This window comes from Protopterus annectens, chromosome 11.part0 (assembly GCF_019279795.1).
Source record: "Protopterus annectens isolate FY-2018-M chromosome 11.part0, PAN1.0, whole genome shotgun sequence".
Lineage (NCBI taxonomy): Eukaryota > Metazoa > Chordata > Ceratodontiformes > Protopteridae > Protopterus > Protopterus annectens.
The window spans coordinates 10125335-10143481 of record NC_056745.1 but is presented as its reverse complement, the minus strand read 5'-3'; the positions used below and the strand labels follow the sequence as shown (position 1 = coordinate 10143481).

Here is an 18147-nt window from a genome sequence, read left to right as displayed (position 1 = left end):
AAACTGCATCTATCCTCTATACAGAATTTGCAACGCATAGGCTATCTTTCAAATGCCTGAACAGATAGCATCCCTAATTCTTCACTGCACCATAAAGAAAGCGGGTGTTGGACTCCCTGTCGCTTTTGTTCCCCTCCAGCAACATGAACCCTACAACCTTAGGCTCTATTCTTTCTAGCCCGTATCTTGGATCCAGTCGGACAATCTGTTCTTAGGCAGTTCTTTCTTCACCCTTCCTTCCATATCCACAACGGCCATGGATGCTTCTATCTGGATTGTATGGGGGGGGGGGGTATTTCAAGTAAAACCTGGTCCAAAGCACATGTTCTTACCTGGAGACCAGATTGCCCACCAGCATCCTAGGGATGAGAACTCTCCTACTAATGTTGCAGGCATTGCAGGATGTTCTCCCTCCAGGGGTTATTGCATGCACACCTGCAACATGTCAGTGGTTTAGTATATCAACATACAGGGAGGAACACTTATCCCTTGTGCAGAGAGCTCATGAAGGTCCACAATGGGTGATTTTTTCAGACTGTTCCTTTATTGTGATACCCACCCTGGGGAAATCCAATGCCACAGCAAACAGGCTCAGTAGGTGTAGGTTCAGTCTGATTCCCCGTGAGTGGTCCCTCCAGCAATCTGTTGCAAACCTGAATTTTAGCTGTCAGGGCCAACCTTGCTACAACCTCTTGGCCTTCCCCTAATTTACAAAGTGAACCGATACAATATTAACTGCAGGGATATCCTCGAGGGATGTTTGGGTTCTGATTGGCCCCCTCAGTGTTCTGTATGCCAACCCCCTCAAAGTGTCTACAGCAAGCCAGCAGGTGAAAGAGCTCTGCCATTCTCATTCTCCCTGTTTTGGCTTCATCAAGGGCGGCTCCTCTCCTTCCCTCTCTCTACCCCCCCATCTCTCTTTTTTCCTCAGGTCTCATCTTGAATACCCTTCATGGATTCGGAAGCCAATCAGGATCTCTTATCTCACCTTTTGAAGATCCAGTGTCCTATTTTCCACTCCGCCATCCTGACCGCATGGTTTCTCTTATTTCCATTGATTATCAGACTGTGCAGGTTCCATCCTTTGTTCATCACATCAGCTAGCAGGTTTAGGACCTGTACTATATCACCACTTCTGCTGTCATAATAAGGTTTGCTTTCTCTCTCTCTCCTTTCTAGCTTGACGAGAAATTGCTGGCTGCCACGATTATGTTGTCATTGTTATAGTTACATGCATTTGTACCTTTCTGCCCCGGGCTTTCACTGAAAACAAGCTCCTTTGTCCCACTAGCACTATCCTGGTAAACAAATATTAAGTAAATAATAATAATCGATTACTCATACAGGTAGCCATTTTGAACACTGGGCCTTTCTCAGCTATTATCCTTCCCCCTTTCTCCATTTGCTTAGGTCGAGCTGTGTCCAGTCACCCCTTTCTCCATTTGCTTAGGTCGAGCTGTGTCCAGTCACCCCTTTCTCCATTTGCTTAGGTCGAGCGGTGTCCAGTCACCCTTTCTCCATTTGCTTAGGTCGAGCTGTGTCCAGTCACCCCTTTCTCCATTTGCTTAGCTCGAGCTGTGTCCAGTCACCCCTCTCCATTTGCTTAGGTCGAGCTGTGTCTATTTACCCCATTCTCCATTTGCTTAGGTCGAGCTGTGTCCAGTCACCCCTTTCTCCATTTGCTTAGGTCGAGCTGTGTCCAGTCACCCCTTTCTCCATTTGCTTAGGTCGAGCTGTGTCCAGTCACCTCTTTCTCCATTTGCTTAGATCGAGCTGTGTCCAGTCACCCCATTCTCCATTTGCTTAGGTCGAGCTGTGTCCAGTCACCCCTTTCTCCATTTGCTTAGGACGAACTGTGTCCAGTCACCCATTTCTCCATTTGCTTAGGTCGAGCTGTGTCCAATCACATACCTGAATGGATTACAAATGATATTTCTATTTATCCATTTAGAGAATTGCTATTACCTCATCCTCCCAAAGTTTCTCTATCAGGTCAATGGCCCTTTACTGCTGCCTCCTCCTCGAGAACTTCATTTTTTATAGTGGGGAGTAGGAAACGCTACACTTTTTGGTCAGTATTTTTCATTCTGTCTAAGTTGTCAGTTATACTTAAAAATTTTTCTGAGACCATCTGTACATGAAATCTAACCAGCTGTTTATTTCCTTTCTCCATTTGGTCTAATAAGTCCTATTGATAAAATTCTGGTCAATTAAGCTCGTGACTATTTTTTGATGAGTTGTTTCTAAAGCTTTTGGGAATTGCCTTATCATCCTAGAATCATTTTGCCAAATCCATGACTGTCTTGTTATCCTTTCCAAACACAGTTTTTTATACGATATCTCTCCTAGAGTGGTGGTGCTGCGGTAGCGTTGTCGCCTCACAGTAACACGTTGTCCCGTTCGATTCTCAGCTAGAGCGTCTTCTGTGTGGAGACATGCGTGAATGGTGTGTACCTTCGTTGAAGGTTCTGCATCAGGGCTGGCAACTCGGCACGTAAAACTCTACTGCTTATTAGCGGACCAGAGTTCCGCTGTGACGACCCCTAACCGGGAAGTAGCCAAAAGACACAACAACTCATATTCTTGTGTTGCATTACAAATTGGGAGTTGTATCCAGACACAGACCTTCCTGTGGTCTTGAGAGTTCTCTGGCGTATCCTTCCTTGAGGGCCTCTGAAGAATTACGTAGCTGGACACTGTACCCATCAGTAAGGGAGAATGAAAAGGACATCATCATATTTACGAGTTAAGTACTTACCCTAACTTGGTATATGTGTTGTCCTTTCTCATTTTTCCTCATCTTCCCTCCCAGCCATCCCTTGGCTTTACATTCCTTCTAAAAGGATATTGGATTTTATGGTAACTTTGAGTTACTGGGTTTCAGTCATAATTCTTTCTCATCTGTCCTGTCTCTATAATAAACATAGGCAGCAAACATGATCTGAAAAGTTGGAGGTGGTGTGGTGCATTATGGGAAGACCGAGGAGCTCGAGACTAGGATCTGAAGTTTGAAAGATGCAGCCGAGTTGGATCAGAGGATCAGATCCGTAACCTATCAGTGAGGAAGAATGAGGAAGGGCAACACATATACCAAGTTATGGTAAGTACATCACTCCTAATTTTACAGTATTGCATTTTACACAACTGTCGCTAATATGCAACATATTTATAAAAATATGGAAGAAAGTATGCAAAATAAGTGATTAAACACTGGTTCCTGTATTCTCTACAGTGAATCCTAAACAAATCATGTGACTTGTTTCTTATCCCCCACCCCACCCTTTTTGTGCTGCTCATCACTAATTTGTAAGTCACTCACATAAGGAAACCAGCTTCAAACGGTGATGTGGTGTTACATGGATCTGCCGAAGGGAAATGGGAATACAACAGAAACAATGCTGCAGTACTACTGAGCTAATGTTGTACCCCTGAAATAGCATCTCTTGTTCTGCAGTTTGAGTTTTTAAGTCTCATTTCAGATGGATAAGTTGAGTTTATATAAATGCTGAGGAGATAAGGAATATTCTTTACTTTTGTTGCTCAATTTAGTCTTACTGGAAATGACCTATTTTCAGGGAGCCCCATTGCAGTAGCCATGCTTACATGGGGTAATATGGCAGTGTCACCAGGAAATTCCACTACTCTTTTTGATAACTGCCATGGGATCTTATAACCTCCATCTGAATTACCACCATCTCAGGCAGATGACTCAATATGTCACCCCAGTATTGGAACCTCAAGAATGTAACCCCCCACATTATACTGTAGTACAGTATCAGTACTCTAACACCACTTTATGCACCTTACATGGGGATAGAACTCACAGCCTTCTAATATGCTTAGTATCAAAGGTAGATGTGTTAACTGCTTAGCCACTAACATTTGAAAGGATTTAAATCTTGAAAAAAGAGTTCACAGTGCTAAAATTGGACTAATGCACCGCAGTTGCCTTGTGCAGTATTGTTTTTATGGAACATAGTTAACCCAGTAAGATACTGACTCCTGCTAAAATGATGAGCATATAATAATGCTTATGTTTTATTGATGTGGATGCTTTGTGAGTGAGACTGGTTCAATGCTTTGCCAGTTGGTATTTTTAGACTACTGGTGCAAGTGTATTTAAATAAGTAACTCAGGTTTTTAAAACGCATTGACGGGGTTAACAGAAATTCCTAGGACAAAACTTTTAGGATAATATTCTGTTATTTATCCTGACAGGGTTCAACGTCCCAATAGAACAACTGTTGTTACTGATTGAAAAACAAGAAGAACTCTTACCCGATTCTGTGGAAAGAGCAGTGACCCTGCTTCAGAAAAACAGTTGTGATGAACCCTCTGTCAGTAAGTAGATGGCTGGATTATGAATTGTTCTGTTTTTTCAGTATATGCTTCAGAATATGTTGGGGAGTCGATGAACAATATTATGCGGTAACAAATGTGCAATTAATGTATCAGGGGAGACTTCTGCTATTAAGTTTGCTGATCATCACAATATATATGTGCTTAATCAAGGGGACTGTGACTAGTCATGTAGTCTCACTTCTGTTCAGGAAATGTTCTGCAAGGCTGTCTGCCTACAACTTTTACAGATGGCCATCAGCTTGGCTTTGCAGACTGCCTTTCTTGATAGCTAAACTTGTTCCGTTTTAGTGACAAGTTCATCAATGAGGTGGACAAGGGAGGAATTTCAGACATGGTGTATCAGAAGTACAGCAAATCCTCTGTCAGTGAACCTGAAAGTGCATTAATGAGAGAAATTAAAGGATCTGTAACTAGGGCTAAAAATGGGTGGATGCACAGAAAACTGCCTGACTGGAAGCAAAAATGGCATTTCAAGGGATGTATAAAGAAAAAACAGGTGAGCAGTTGAGTTCAGCATTGGGACCAGTCCTGTTTAATAGTTTTGCTTTAGATATCACTCAAAGGTAAAGGTGTAAAGTCAGCTAATTCTATGATAACACCGTAACCACCAGGTAACACGTCACAACATCAGTGTGCCAAGCAAAAACAGCCCCTAAGGCTAAATAACACACTAGTAATCGGTGAGTCTATCATCAGGCACACAGACGTCCCACTCACTAGACTGAACAAGGAGAAGGTTACCGTAAGCTGCCTGTCGGGTGCCAGAATCCGCCACATAACACATGTACTCAGGTCACTCCACAACAAGTACAAATATGACTCTGTCATTGTACATGTTGGCGTAAATGACCTGAAACGTACCTCCCTGGACTACATGAAAAGAGACATGGAGGAGCTCTCTGATCATGTAGCCCAGGCTGGTATGACTCTGACTCTGAGTAGCATCCTGCCCTCACCCAAAACATGCCAGCATACGAAGAAAAATGATCAGTTTCAACAATTGGTTAAACTACTGGTGTCATTCAAAGGAGATCCAGTACTTGTCAACCTGGGATGACATGCTTGACAAGCCACGTTGCTTCGCCAGAGACGGCTTGCACCTGTCGCCCCTGGGCTTTCGAATACTGGCCAAGACTCTTGCCGCCCCAATACTGCCTTTTTTAGGCAAGGCTCAAAAGACAAACCCGCCTCCATAAACAACAATAATAAACAAAAACTGAGGTAATGCTACTCAACGCCAGAAGTCTAAACCTCAAAATGCACACACTCAAGGCTCTCCTTAGTATGGAAGAAATCGACGTATGTGCAGTGACAGAAACCTGGTTCAAGGCTCCAGAGAGCACCCCAGCACTACCAGGCTATAACTCCTACCATACCTTTAGGTCCCAAAACCAGGACCGAAACACAAAAGGAGGGGGTGTGTCCATATTCATCAAGAACACCCACACCTCCAGGTTAGTAGCACAGCACGCGGAATCTGAGACCATCCAAGTGCAATTGACAGCGGGTAAATTGACTGTTCAATTTATAGCTTGCTACAGATCTCCCACCTTGTCTCAGGACCCTCACACAGCATTCCTGAGAACATTAGAAAGTATGAAGATTCTACCCAACACCATGCTACTGGGTGACTTCAACTATCCAAACATTGACTGGGAAAACTACTCAAGTTCAGATGCCCTAGCCCAATGCTTCCTTGAGTTTAGAAACTCAAACGCCCTTGAACAGCTGGTCACCACTCCCACAAGAGGTGACAACATACTGGACCCGGTCATCACCAACATGGGGAAAACTATGTTCCACATCTGAGGTAAACTCGTCATTGGTAAGATCTGATCACAAACTAATCACACTGGGCATCCACATCCCGATCCCCGCCCCCAGTCAAGGAAATCAAGGTAAAAAACTTCTCTAAAGCCAACTTCACACTCCTCAAAACCGAGGTGGGAAGTTTCAAAGCTCCCAATCAAATGGAAAATGATGACCCATTGGCAGAATCCTTTACAAGTGCATTCTATGAACACCTTCAAGAATGCATGGGCTGAGCCATCCCAAGTAAAATCAAGACCAACTCCTCAAAAAAGAGGAAGCCAGTCTGGTGGACCCAGGCCATAAATAAACTTTACAAGAGAAGGAGGAAACTCCTGCAAGATAGAACAAAATCCCAAAGTAAGAAGGCATCTCTGATTAACATCAGTAAAAAACTGCGCTCCCTCATTAAATCATCCAAGGCCAACTTCGAAAGAAAAATAGCCAATGACTCTAAGGATAACCACAAGGCCTTCTTTAACTATGTTAAGAGTCTAGGGGCAAACTCTCAGATATGCTCCAAGCTAGTGCATAATGGCCATAAATACACTGAACCAACCGACATTGCCAACATCCTGGCTGACAAGTTCAGTGCAAACTTCACCCCCCCTCCACCAAAGGGGCTAGCACCCATCCCAGAAGAATGTGGTGCTCCAGATATCTCAGACACACAATTAAAGACAGCCCTTGCAAAGGCCAAAAACACAGCATCAATGGGACCAGATGCTATCCCAGGTTGTGTCTTACACGAGCTTCAAAATGAACTAACCCCCCATCTCAAATCACTATTCAAACTCAGCCTCTCTACAGGCTATGTACCTAAAGAATGGCATACAGCAACAGTCGTACCACTCCACAAAGGTGGTGCCACAACTGACCCTGGGAACTATCGCCCTATAAGCTTGACTAGCTTGGTCTGCAAAGCCATGGAACGCATTATCATGGAGCTCATTAACGGGGACATTGGGAACCTCCAGACACTGGACCCCACCCAGTTCGGCTTTGTTAAAGGCAGATCTTGCCTCCTAAACTTGGTTGACTTCTTCAAAACGGTCACCAAGGCCATAGATGAAGGGAAGGTGGTCCACACAGCATATCTGGACCTCACTAAGGCGTTCGACACCATCCCACACTCAGGAATCATAGACAAACTCACCAGCTTAAATATCAACCCCCATGTCACGAGATGGGTTGCCAATTGGCTCTCAGACAGAACCCACACGGTAAGAGTGGCAGGCGCCATGTCTGACTCTAAACCAGTCACAAGCGGAGTCCCACAGGGCTCAGTCCTGGGACCCCTCCTGTTCGGTATATATTTTTCCGAAGTACAGGCAAAGGCGGAGGGACTGCGGCTAACCAAGTTCGCAGATGACTGTAAATTGGGTGCAATAATTGACTCTCCAGCTGACGCAGACATCCTGCAAAAGGGTCTCACAGAGACAAACACCTGGTGTCAAAGTCACAGCCTCAAGCTAAATGCCAAAAAATGCATAGTAATCTCATTTGGGAAAAACAAAGTACCTACAAACTACCACATAGATGGGAATCCACTAAGTACAGAAGAAGTAATTAGGGACCTGGGTACCCAAGTAGATAGCATGCTCTCCTTTGATAACCACATAGCCAAAACTGTCAGGAAATCCTTCTATGTGGCACACCTGATCACAAAGGGTTTCTTATCCAGATCCAAGGATGTGATTGTGCCCCTTTACTCCTCACTCATTAGGCCCATAATAGAGTACAATGCCCCATTTGGGATGTACCTCACTAGACACCTGCAACAACTAGAAAGACCACAGAAGTACCTCACTAAGAGGATTAAGGGCCTTAAACAATTACCCTATGAAGCACGACTAAAAAAGCTCCAGCTCCTCTCAGTCGCTTACCGTCTGCTCAGAGGTGACCTATGCCTGACCTGTAGGGCCATGTCAAACCCTGAACTAATGGACATGCTTCACCTCAAAAAAACGAGATCCCTCAGAATCACTCGTTCTAGCGACTTGAACCTATGTACAACAATAAACAGGACATACTGGAGGGATAGATTCCTGTCCCAGCGACTACCCTCACTCTGGAATAGAATCCCAATCCATATTTGACAGAGCTCCTCTCTGACCCTCTTCAAGAGAAATCTTGATGAGTGGATGGGTAATTGTAAGTCCTACCCTGGGATCACTTCAGGAGCCTTCTTGACAGAGGCCCAGGTTACTAATCTAATGGGGAGGCGAAAGCCATCACTCTGCGGCTAGGCTTATAAATGCCCATGGGCAGATAGCCTAGTACTTACCTATGAACCTATGAACTTGTGCACCGGTAGTGGTAGAAGATACTCTTTGGAGTGGTCTGATGATTTGTAAGGTTATTGGAATGGCAACATTTTTACATTTTTTGTTGTTTTTCTGACTATCTACCCTCAGTCTCATTTTGGTCAATTCATTCTATGTCGTATCAGGACATCTGGCAATGCCAGGAAGGAGAGCTGAGAGCCAGGGTTCATGGCCATCATCCTGTAATGTTAGGAGATTTTTTTTGAATGCTGCTAACCAACCATTGGCTGTTGAACACAGTACAATGACCGCTATATTGTGTGGAATGACAGTGCATTTCTGTGTACTTATGACACTATATCCTGTCTCTGTGTTTAAAGCTGCATGTATGGTGTGCTGTTTTGGGCCTTTCACTAATTGGCACTGTAAATGCCTCTACAAAGTGTACTTGAATGTCAAAGTAATGACGTGTGATGCAGCCTTGAGGCTGAATCGTTAACTTCTTTATTTCAGTGTCTAGACAGCTTGAGTACATGACATGCATATAACCTTATTACTAATACCCCTTTGTTAAAGCTATACACCACTATATCCTATTTTTTTAGTACAATTGATGGTGATATTATAAATAAGTAACTAGTTAGCAGCATTATTCTGTTAGGATTTAGAACTGTACTCTTAGCCATGTACTAGTGTGTTATAGTTAGTACAGAAATAGTTAACAAAGCCTGAAAATGTAGGTGAACAGAAATGCAAAATATTAATACGGTTACTGGAAATTAAATACAAAACTATGTCAAATGCCTCTGAGAAATGCAAAGTAGTGCAAAAAATGTTCGAAAAATAAAACACTACACTGTGAAAACAAAAAAGGTGAACACCATGAAAAATCCATAAAGTTACTGGAAGTTAATTTGGAAAAACAATTGTTTTTTGTTTATTAAAGAACTCTACATATGCTCTTAGGGCACAAAGTTACATTAACCTGGTTATGGCTGAATGGGAAAAAAAATTATTATTTTAAATTCAATATTTGTAAAAAACTTATTATTTACTACTGTAGATCTGATGACAGTTTTATTTGGGATGGTGAAAAGGGCATGGTAGAAGAATTTTTGTGACTATCTTAATATGAGATCAGAATTTCTTCAATTAAAATGAATGCAGATCCTGAGAGTATACAGATTTTTAGACCTTAAATTTGTTTAAGAAAAATAATAGATTGGTTAGTAAAGTAAGTCTTTATGCTATAAAAGTGGAAATCTGTAGTGGCTAAAAGAAAATGTTACAAAAAGTGCATTTAGTGGAATTGTCAATATTAATAACAGACAAGGAGGATTGCGACTTAAGAAAACGTGAACTATATTATGTTACTTAATAGAGAATATCCTTAAAAAGTACAAACAAGATCTTAGATTAATAAAGTCTTAACTGAAGGTAGATTTAAAAGGAGAGAACAAGTAGAAATGGGAACATGAATGCATAATTACTCTAAATTGTACTATAGATTGTAATTTGATCAGTAGTGAAATAAGTAGAAATTGAAGGATATTGAGAACCAGTGACATTTTATCAGCAATGGTAGGAGAAGAACCTAAGTTCACCTTCCGAAAGGGAAACAATTTTAAAGGACAGCAATGTGATTCTATTACTAAATGCTCAACTTCTCTGTCCTTTTTCTCCCTATTTATTGCCCTGCTGTGAATAAACAACAACAAAGCATTCAAAATATTTTAGATCGATTGTTTTTCTCCACTAGAATAGTACCTTACTGTACTGGGGCGGTTTCACTTCCAAAAAACTTTGAACCTGCCCTGGAAAAGTCTCCAATTCATTGATGTCATCAAGGTCACTGAATACAGGTAGTTTTCTGGCCAGTTTCCTCCCCAAACTGACATCACCATGACTGTCCTAAAAACTCACACATGCTGTGATATCACAGCTCCCTGGTCCTTCCCCTACCCATACAAAAAGTAAAGGCTAGAACAAGGAAACAGAAATGAGTCAAGTCTCCTGCTGTGAGCTGTCACTCACAGTAGGCAACAGCTCAAATTACCCTTACCACTTTGACAGCTAGGGAAGTTAAGTGTGAAGGGAGATGGGAGATGAGTCAAAGTAATACAATTCAGGCTTCACAAAAAAACTGCAATTTAGCCATTCTAAAAAAAGCAGCAATAAAAAGCACTTTGAAAGTCTGTTCTATGGCATTTGCACTGATTGTGTTTTAAGTAGTTATTGAATGGCATGAAAAATGTTACTTAAAACTAACTGACTGAAAGACAGCAGTGTATGCATGTAAAAATCTATGCAGTGATAGGAGCTTTAGGAAGAAAGAGGCGTGTGCAACTTTGTACAGATGAGCACGGCATTGTGGGATACCTAGAGACAGACTAAACAATCAGAATTACTTCAAGGTGCCAGACCCCATGTGGTCAGACTCAGAAATTACATATAAACATAATTAAAAACCTGTAAGTATTCCCAGAGTGGTGTTAAAATGTAGGAAACACCAAACCATGATGAAAGAAACATGTTTTTTTGAGTCTGTGGGTCCGGTTTGCCTTTAAGAGTATGAGAAGATAACTACAAAAGCCAAAATTAAAAAAAATAAAAATAAAGCCAAAATCAATATTTTTGTTGTGGCTTTTGTAATGCATATAGATAGTACATGTTATTTACATGAAGAGACAGAACTTTTGGGTGAAAGCAACACTGCTTCTGTATTCGCACAATGTAATATATCTAGCTAAATGTAATGAGAGTCCTTTATTTTATATAAGAAAAATGAGCAGAAATCCCTCCTTAAAATAAATGAGAGGTGGGAATATCAAAGGAGACTTTTAGAGAAAATGGAAATACAGTGGCAGTTGTATCTAGGTGCGGACTGGGTGAATTAGCTAATATAAATTCTGAATTAAAAAGTAGTCAGCTGAGGTAAAATGTGATGATTTTAATATGTTTTCCTATGTATTGTTTTATTATGTGTACTCTAATTAGTTGAAGCAAAAAGAACATGATTTGTATTGTATGTAAAAATGTCAGGAATAAGTTAATTGGCAGTCTGATGAAGTCCTGAATATGTAGGACAAAAACATTTGTTCTTCTTTTAACAGTGTATCTACATGTTTTTTTTTTTGTTTTCACTGAGTATACCTTGATAGTGTCTCATCACAGAAACTTTTTGGAGTTGTATTTGTATACAGACTTTGAGTTAGAATATATAGTGATGCAGCACTGGCAGCCCAGGAGGTACCCCCCACCCCTGGCAAAACTCTTTTATATGGGAATTTGATAGCAGAGGACTAATAGGCTCATAGGTAGGTAAGTACTAGGCTAGTTGCACTTGTGGGCCATTTTAAGCCTAGCCAGTTTCCCTTGTTTATGCTTGCAATAACTTATCCCATTTGTCTGTAGACTGGTCTTACCTATCTCAAGGTCGATCAGTCTTTTTATGGCTTTGCATATGAGGTTGGTTAGACTTGTGAGACTGTAAATGCCTGGGTCTGCAGAAGGTCCTTCCTTGTGCAGAAGAATGACTTGTAGCTGTTCTCCATTCATTTGGTACAAAATATGTATGTATAATGTAATAATAAAGAATAGAAATCAGTGAAACTTCATTTGATATTTCACATATCACCACATCACCAAACAGTTTCTGTACTCACTTTCTTCACTTGCTTAGAGAAAAACAGCTCTTGTACTCACTTTCCTCACTTGTCTAGAGGAAAATTGTTTTTTTTTCAGGCATGTCCAAGGGTCAGCTCCCAGTGTTCTCTCCTGTCTATCTGATGAATCTGGCCATCTTTGGGCAATGTAGAAATTGCCTCATGTACACAGACAAACCTCTCCTTCTACCACCCAACACTACAACCTGTGAGAGATGCACTTATCCAGCCAAACTGGAGGTAAATCTCTCTCCAACCAAGACTGAACTTGACAGTCAAGAGGAGAAGGTAAACACTTGCACCACACCACACTCATCACGTAGTCCCATTAAACCTACACCACCAAACTCCACACATAGAAACACAAAAACATTTGTGGAGGCTCTCAATAATAATCTGTCTAAGCAACAGAGACCTCCAAAGCAGAAACGCAAGCAACCACCATCCCCAAACACAACCCAAATGACACATAGCCCACAGACCCAGTGTGCCACTCAACCATAGCCAATAAGGCAAAACAACGTACCCAACACACTAGTCATAGGTGACTCTATAGTCAGGCACACTGATGTCCCACTCACCAGGCTAAACAAGGATAAGGTTACTGTCAGCTGCCTGTCGGGTGCCAGGATCCGTCACATAACCCACGCACTCAGGTCACTCCGCAACAAGTACAAATATGACTGTCATTGTCTATTGTTGGTGTGACTGACCTGAGACGTACCTCCCTGGACTACATGAAAAGAGACATGGAAGAGCTCTCCGATCTTGTAGCCCTGACAGGTATGACCCTAGCCCTGAGTAGCATTCTGCCATCGCCCAGAATGATATCGCAGTACAAGGACAAAATGATTGACTTCAACAATTGGCTAAGCTTCTGGAGTCATTCTAAGGGGATCCAGTATCTGTCTGCTTGGGATGACATGGTCGATAGACCACGATGCTTTGCCAGAGATGGCCTGCACCTGTCGCCCCTGGGATTCTGGATATTGGCTAAGGCTCTTGCCACCCCTATAGTGCCTTTTTTAGACAAGGTTCAAATGACAAATTCATCACTGTAACAGGAACAGGCAAGCAAAACCTGAGGGTAATGCTACTCAGTGCTAGAAGTGTAAATCTCAAAATGCACTTACTCGAGGCACTCCTTAAAATGGAGAACATCGATATCTGTGCAGTGACTGAGACCTGGTTCAAGGCTTCGGAGAGCACCCCTGCACTACCAGGCTATAACTCATACCACACTTTTTGGCCATGTAACCTGGACCGAAACACCAAAGACGTAGGTGTGTCCATATTCATTAAGTATATTCACACCTCCTGGCTAGTTGCTCAGCATAATGCATCCGAGGTTATCCAATGCAACTAACTTGGGGCAAAACTGAAATCCAAATTGTAGCTTGCTACAGATCCCCCACCATGCCCCAGGATTCCCACTCCTCTTTTCTTGATGTACTGGAAAATATTAGGGTTCAACCAAACACCCTAATAATGGGCGACTTCAACTACCCCACCATTAACCTGGGAAAACTACTCGTGTACCAACTCCTTAGCTCAATGCTTTCTGGAATTCATAAACTCCAATGCCCTGGATCAACTAGGCCACACCCCCACCAGGGGCAACAGTATCCTGGACCTAGTCATTACCAACATGACTGACCGGTGTTCCACACCTGAAGTCAACTCCTCGTTGGTCCGATCCGACCATAAGCTAATCACTCTTGATATCCACATCCCGCCCCCACCCTCTATTAAGGAAACCATGGTAAAAAATTTCTCCAAAGCCAACTTCATGCTTCTTAAGAAAGAAGTGGTGAACTTCATGACACCCATGTAGATGGACAATACAGTTACAACTGCTGAATCCTACACAAATGCACTCTGTAAGCACTTACACAAGTGCATGGATTGTGCTATCCCAAACAGAACCAAGACGCTTTCCTCCAGAAAAAGGAAGCCAATCTGGCGGTCCCCTGCCATAAACAAACTGTATAACAGAAGGAAGAAACTGTTGCAAAAGAGAGTAAATTCCCATGAGTGGAGGAGCTCCCTGGTCAGCCTGAGTAAGAAGCTGAGATCCCTTCTAAGATCCTCCAAAGCTAGCTACGAAAACAAAATCGCCACTAATTCTAAGGACAACCACAATGTATTCTATAGCTATGTCAAGAATCTTAATGGCAACACCCAGATTTGCTCTGAGTTACAGCACAAAAGCACGAAAATTACTGAACCAACTGATATTGCTAACATCCTGGCAGATAGGTTCACTGCTAACTTTACCCCCCTTCACCCCTTAAAGAGCCCATATCTTTACAGGAAGAATGCAGAGTCCCTGTAATCACAACTATGCAGGTAAAAGCTGTACTCTCTAAAGCCAAAAACAGAGCATCCATGAGACCGGACAACATCCCAGGCTACATTTTACACGAACTGGCTCCCCACCTAAGCACCATGTTCAGTAATAGCCTCGCATCAGGCTTTGTGCCCACTGAATGGCGCACAGCAACAGTTATCCCACTCCACAAAGGGGGAGCCACCACTGATCCCGGGAACTATCGCCCTATTAGCCTGATGAGCCTGGTCTGCAAGGCCATGGAACGTATCATCATGGAACACGTAAACAAAGACATTGGTAACCTCCAAACTCTGGATCCCACCCAGTTCAGTTTTGTGAAAGGCAGATCATGCCTCCTGAACCTGATCGACTTCTTTGAGGCAGTCACCAAAGCCGTAGATGAGGGTAAGGTGGTTCACACAGCCTATCTTAACCTTTCCAAGGCTTTCGACAAAGTCCCCCATTCTGGAATTATAGCTAAACTCACTAAGCTAGGTATAAATCCCTACATCACAAGATGGGTTGCCAACTGGCTCAGTGACCGAACCCACACTGTGAAAGTTGCAGACTCCAAATCTGACCTCAAACCAGTGAAAAGTGGAGTACCACAGGGTTCAGTCCTGGGACATTTCCTGTTTGGTATCTACTTCTCTGAAGTACAGACTAACACAGAAGGCCTCTGGCTAACGAAGTTCGCAGATGACTGCAAACTAGGAGCCATAGTCAAGTCCCCAAATGATGTGGATATACTACAGAAGGGCCTCGCTGAGACAGATGCCTGGTGTCAAACCCATGGCCTCAAGCTCAATGCCAAAAAGAGCATTGTCATCCCCTTTTGTAAAAACTCTGTACCCATGAACTACCACATAGGCGGCAGTCTACTTAACACCGAATGTGTGATAAGAGACCTTGGGACCCAGGTGGACAGTAGTCTCTCCTTTGATAGTCACATCACCACAGTAGTCAGGAAGTACTTCTACGTGGCACACCTCATCATAAAAGGGTTCTCATCCAGGAAAAAAGAGGTCATCGTTCCCCTCTACCCGACACTCATTAGACCTATTATAGAGTACAATGCCCCTTTTGTAATGTACCTCACAAGACATCTGCAGCAGCTGGAAAGGCCACAGAAGTACCTCACAAAGAGGATTACTGGCCTCAACTGACTGTCTCAAAAAACTCCAGCTTTACTCTGTAGCATATCACCTACTCTGAGGTGATCTCTGCCTAACATTTAAAGCTATGTCAAACCCAGAGCTGTTGGACATCCTACACCTAAAGAAATCCCAATCCCTCTGAGCTACACACTCTAGGGACCTAAACCTTGTCACCACAATAAACAGGACATGCTGGAGGGATAGATTTCTGTCCCAGAGGCTTCCCACACTCTGGAACAGGCTACCCATCTATGTCGAGCAAAGTTCTTCATTAGCACTCTTCAAGAAAAATCTTGATGAGTGGATGGGAAATAGGAAATGCACCCTGGGGATCACTTCTATGTCTCTGCTTGACTGTGGCACATGAAAATAACTTTCTTGGGTGGCGTAAGCCAGGGGACCTTGTTGGCTAGGCTTATGTAGGCTCTTGAGCCGATAGCCTAGTACCTACCTATGAAGCTATGAACATGGAAATTATCATGTCCATATACAAGGGTTTTTCTCTCTCTTTTTCAATCTGAACAAATGTTTGTACATCTGTTAGTGTTGCAGTACTATATACTACTGATCTATTATCTTCACAAATAGAGCCTGAATGCTTATGTTTAGTGTCATCCCATAATATCAGAGCATCAAGTATTCTAACACTATCTGTGCCTTCCACACCCCTTGCCACATCACTTTGAAATACATATATATATAAGTGGCACAGATGTAGGTACTGCAGAATAAAATAGTTTGAAGGTGTAACACAACTTTCTAAATTCACAGTTATTTGTGTGAATTCCACTTTAGTTTTTTAAGTTTTTGGACTTCTAGGATTATGTTTCAAATTTCTGATAGGAAGTCAAGAAATCGAAACCTCATCAGTGGTGCACTGAGTGTGCATACCTTCAGACTTGCTTCATTCAGTGTAACATATCAGAAACTTTGGTTAGCATCTAGTACAGAAAGATATTGTGGCTTTGGACATTGTTGCCACTTTCTTCTCAAGTGTCAGAAATGGATAATATTCTGTTTGAGTCACTCACTTTTGGATTGTGAGTCTCTGCTGATTCTAAGCTTGCCTGTTAATGCATTTGTTATGCTTTGTCTGTTTGATAGTTACATCTTGATAATCATTTTAAACTCTTGCTCTATTGTTTCCCTTTTGTTACAAGTACTCTGCTAGGCATATGGATTACGTTACTCCATCAGAAGCTATTTTAATGTGGTATTCTCAGGACAGACAATGAAACTTTGTGACTAAGCTTGCATATTTTTGCAAAGTGTGCTGACTATTGTCTCTGCAGCTTTGTAGTTAGTTATCCAGGGTTTGCTGTTTACTCTAATTACATGTAACTCTTAATGTGAAAACAGAAACAGCAGGCGGCAACAATATTTCCATTAGAATTAACAGGGAATCTTTTGGAAGGTACTAGAAGGAACGTTTGTCTTAACCTACTACTTATATATATGACAATGTTACTGTGCACATTTGCTATGACTGTGTTTAACTGTGCCACCCACATCTGTAAATATACTAATTCCAGGACTTTATTACAGCAGAGGTAAGTAACTCCACTGTCATCATATGTCGAACGCTTTTGCTAGGTCAAGGTAGGCTGTGTGAACTGCCGGCCTTAGTGACTGTTTCGAAAAAGTCGACCAAGTTCAAGAGGCAGGATCTGCCCTTGACAAAGCCAAATTGGGTAGGATCCAGTGTCTGTAGGTTCCCAATGTCTTTATTTATGAGTTCCATTATGATCCTCTCCATAGCTTTGCAGACAAGGCTCGTCAAGCTTATGGGGCGGTAATTTCCAGGGTCCGTAGAAGCACCGCCTTTGTGGAGTGGGACCACAGTTGCCGTACGCCATTCTTTGGGTACGTATCCTGTAATAAGGCTAAGATTAAACAGCAGCCTTATGTGTGGGTTTAGTTCCTCATTGAGTTCATGTAGCACACAGCCGGGACACCGTCCGTCCCATTGATGCTGTGTTTTTGCCTTAGAGAGAGCAGCTCACCTGGGCATCTGAGATGTTTGGGAGGCTAGACTCTGGTGGGATAGATATTTCTCCTTTGGGGGGAGGGGAGAAATTTGCACTGAACCTGTCTGCCAGTATGTTGGCAATGTCTGTGGGTTCAGTGATTTTTTATCATTTTGGACTAATTCTGAGCATATCTGGGAGTTTCCACCCAGATTTCTAACATAGCTAAAGAAGGCTTTATGATTGTCTTTTGTGTCATTAGCGATTTTTCTCTCAAAGTTGGCCTTGGATGATTTTATGAGTGATCGTAGTTTTTGCTAGTATTGATCAGAGATGCCTTCCCTTTTAGGGATTTTGCTCTGTCATATAGTAGCTTTCTCCTCTTGTTGTAGAGTTTGTTTATGGCTGGGGTCCACCAGACCGGCACCTGCCTTTGGTGGAAAGGGTCTTGATTTTATTAGGGATTGCTTGATCCATACATTCCTGGAGGTGCTCGTAGAAGGCATTTGTAAGGGTTTCAGCAGCGTGGGTTGTGGTTTCCACTGGCTCGAGGGCCTTGAAGGATACCACTCCAGTCTTAAGAAGTGT

General features: G+C 42.4%; 1 protein-coding gene across 5 annotated transcripts in view; it reads left to right on the top strand.

The window, feature by feature from the left end:
* Positions 1-18147, top strand: part of LOC122815117 (gastrula zinc finger protein XlCGF52.1-like) — a 162780-nt gene that overhangs the window by 79594 nt on the left and 65039 nt on the right. For all 5 annotated transcript variants that reach the window (XM_044087365.1, XM_044087363.1, XM_044087364.1 and 2 more), the window contains one exon: positions 4219-4341. Coding sequence is in view for 3 of the 5 variants with exons in the window: in XM_044087363.1 (XP_043943298.1) it covers positions 4219-4341 (123 nt within the window). In the remaining 2 variants the exon portion in view is untranslated. The remainder of the gene's footprint in view (positions 1-4218; positions 4342-18147) is intronic.